Consider the following 2,786-nt stretch of genomic DNA (forward strand, 5'->3'; position numbering starts at 1 on the left):
CTTAAATAAAGGGAAGCCAGTGATTGGAGGGACAGCCACTGACTCTGGCCCAGCAAGGGATACTGGCCTTTTCATACAATGTACATTATTGCCATACTGCTGCGCATGGAAAATATTGAAATCCATTTATATTTTGTTATGTGGACTGTGTGACTTTGCTTTACCTTGCAGTGGCTGGTAACACCCTTACACTTTTGGAGCCACCAGACTATGATTTGCCGGTGAGTATTCTTTATTAAATTTTTGGCTTTGCGTGTTCTGTCAAAAATATCAATACCAGTAATGAATATGGCAGAGGGAAGCCACATCTACAGCAGTGGAGTGCACTTCTGCCGATGATGAGACCGTGTCGCTGGACCCTAGAAGGCTCGAGGTATCATGTCAATTTTGTGGAAATGGACACATTTTTTAAGTTTATAATAGATAAGAAGTCCTGAAGTGGTACTAATAGAAAATATCATTTGTTAAAGGATCCTGACATTGGGCAGTCTGATAAGCAGCCTGGTAACATAGTGAGTATTGCCTAAAGTAAATTTACATTATGCAAAAATTGTGCTATGCTAACAAAAAGGTGTTCACAGAATTCACAAACTGTCAGATATCTCTACACAACACATCTTAAGAGACAGATCGAGCTGACAGAAGTCAAGATTGATGTAAACAAAAGAAAGCTGCAGGACATGGACCTTGACATGCAAATTAAACGCAAGACACTGAGGAAACTAGAACTGGAAATCCAGAAACTACAAACAGAAGTAAGTGACTTCAGTTCATACTGTAACTATGACTGTAACCCAATGTATTAATCATCATTATTTGTTCTGTCCAAAGCTCCAAGCTGACAAGTGATAACAGCAAAATAATAAAATAAAAATATTCCAAAACCATTGTGGTCTTCTACAATTTTTTTATGACTGTCAGGTACACTTTATAGTGATCGATCCAGTGAAGTGGAACTAGAATTTGGGAAGATAACCACAGTGTGTGCTACTGATGCCAAATAAAATGCATGTACACATGAAAAAGTTATATAGCCTACATTATCCTTTATTAAGGGATGGGCTAAATCAAAACTAAATTAACTGAAATAATTTGCAATGTATTGTTCTCTAACAAGTCTACCATTTCTGTTATCTGGGAATATGGCAGCATTGTCCCAATCAACATCCAAAGCAACTCTGGGAGCCCTTTCTTTTCTTAGGCTGGCAATATTGTGCAGCACTGTGCAGGCAACAGTCACGTCGCATGCTCTGTCTGGGAAGACCCTCAGGTGGTGCAGGCACTGAAATCGGGATTTTAGGAGGCCGAAGGTCATTTCAATTCGAGCCCTGGTTTTGGCATGGGCATGGTTGTAAGCTTGCTGTGCTGGGGTTTGGGGGTCTGTAAGGGGAGTCATCAGAAATGTCTCACAGGCATAACCTTTGTCCCCCAGCAGCACACCAGAGAACTCACCTGTGAATACAAAACATAATTCTTACAAGTACTGTACTCTTGCTGTTCAAGGTGCTTAAAAAAAATGGGGTGGTTTACCTAGAGAGAGTCTCTGGTAAATTCTACTGGCCCGAAAGATTCTGGAGTCGTGGACCGAGCCAGGCCACTTTGCCTCTAAATTTGTGATAAGGCAGTCAGCATCACAGATCATCTGTAACAATATATAGCCTATTAAGGTAATTTAATGCACAGAATAATTATGTAGCTGACAGTAACCATTACTTATTCTTACCTGAACATTGACACTGTGGGAGGATTTCCTGTTCACATAATCTCCCTCATGTGCCCCTGAGGGGCGTTGGATACGAATATGGGTGCAATCCACTGTACCAATTACATTAGGAAAAGCTATACCACAAAACAATGACTGTCATACTGTGACTGTGCTAATGTAACATTTTGTAGTAATCTGTTATTATTCATGTTACCTGCAATCTTGTAGAACTCCTCCTTAATGTGGATGAATCTTCTGTGGCCAGGGAAGGTGATAAATATGTGCACAAGAGATTTCAATGCCAGACTTACTTTTCTTATTGTGCGGCAAATAGTGGCTTTATTGAGGTTTTCTGCATCACCGACAGAATACAGAAACATGCCACTTGCAAAGAATCGCAGTGCTATGCAGACCATCTGTGGGACAGTGAGAGCATGGCTCCGTGCGGTCCTGTGCTGTATGCACAGCCTACACAAATATCTGATGCCATCACTTGAGAATCTGTACCTCTCAGTCAGATATTCGTCTGAAAAGGCCAATGGGTCTGCCCTATCTCGGAAGACTCTTTCATGCCTGAATGCTCGTCTGAGTATTAAAACTTCCTCATCAACTACATCATTCAACAAAGGGCAAGCCATTGTGGATAGGAAACACACAAATCTTTAGTCCATATATACTACATATTGACCTCGTTACGGACTTAATTGAAACCACATTTGCAAATTCAGGAGCCATTTCTTATTATCTCATCAACTGCAATAAAATATAATATATTGATATTTTTTATCATTCAACAATACATTTCTACTGTATACTTGCATATATAGATATACATAGTCTATATTCTATTTCTCATATTGTATAGTATAGTCCTTTTGCACTGTGTTGGCATTCATTGTGGACAGCAAAGTAATAATTGCTCAGGAAAATGTGCTTTCCTCACTGGGTGTTTTAAATCTCTTTAAATCTCGAATAATATATATATATATATATATACATATATATATATATATATATATATATATATATATATATATATTCATCAAACCTCTGACAGTGAAATGAACAGCAGTTTTCAATA

At 38.7% G+C, this 2,786-nt stretch overlaps 1 protein-coding gene across 1 annotated transcript; it reads right to left on the bottom strand.

The window, feature by feature from the left end:
- Window positions 1-924: 924 nt before the first annotated feature.
- LOC128509732 (putative nuclease HARBI1) lies at window positions 925-2,343 on the bottom strand. The gene is made up of 4 exons (XM_053481567.1): window positions 1,920-2,343; window positions 1,724-1,839; window positions 1,531-1,642; window positions 925-1,452 (listed from the first exon to the last, which is right to left on the bottom strand). Exons 1-4 carry the CDS (start codon window positions 2,341-2,343, stop codon window positions 1,079-1,081), a joined length of 1,026 nt encoding a protein of 341 aa, XP_053337542.1. The 3' UTR covers window positions 925-1,078.
- Between the last annotated feature and the right edge of the window lie 443 nt (window positions 2,344-2,786).

Source organism: Clarias gariepinus, chromosome 21, assembly GCF_024256425.1.
Source record: "Clarias gariepinus isolate MV-2021 ecotype Netherlands chromosome 21, CGAR_prim_01v2, whole genome shotgun sequence".
In the NCBI taxonomy this organism is placed as follows: domain Eukaryota; kingdom Metazoa; phylum Chordata; class Actinopteri; order Siluriformes; family Clariidae; genus Clarias; species Clarias gariepinus.

What these genes read in the sequence shown, in the direction of transcription:
- LOC128509732 (XM_053481567.1), bottom strand. Translation starts at nt 2,343, where the DNA reads ATGGCTTGCCCTTTGTTGAATGATGTAGTTGATGAGGAAGTTTTAATA. An exon ending in CCCACAGTGTCAATGTTCAG is followed by an intron (nt 1,643 to 1,723) that starts GTAAGAATAAGT and finishes ATATTGTTACAG; the next exon opens with ATGATCTGTGATGCTGACTG. An exon ending in TTACCAGAGACTCTCTCTAG is followed by an intron (nt 1,453 to 1,530) that starts GTAAACCACCCC and finishes TTGTATTCACAG; the next exon opens with GTGAGTTCTCTGGTGTGCTG.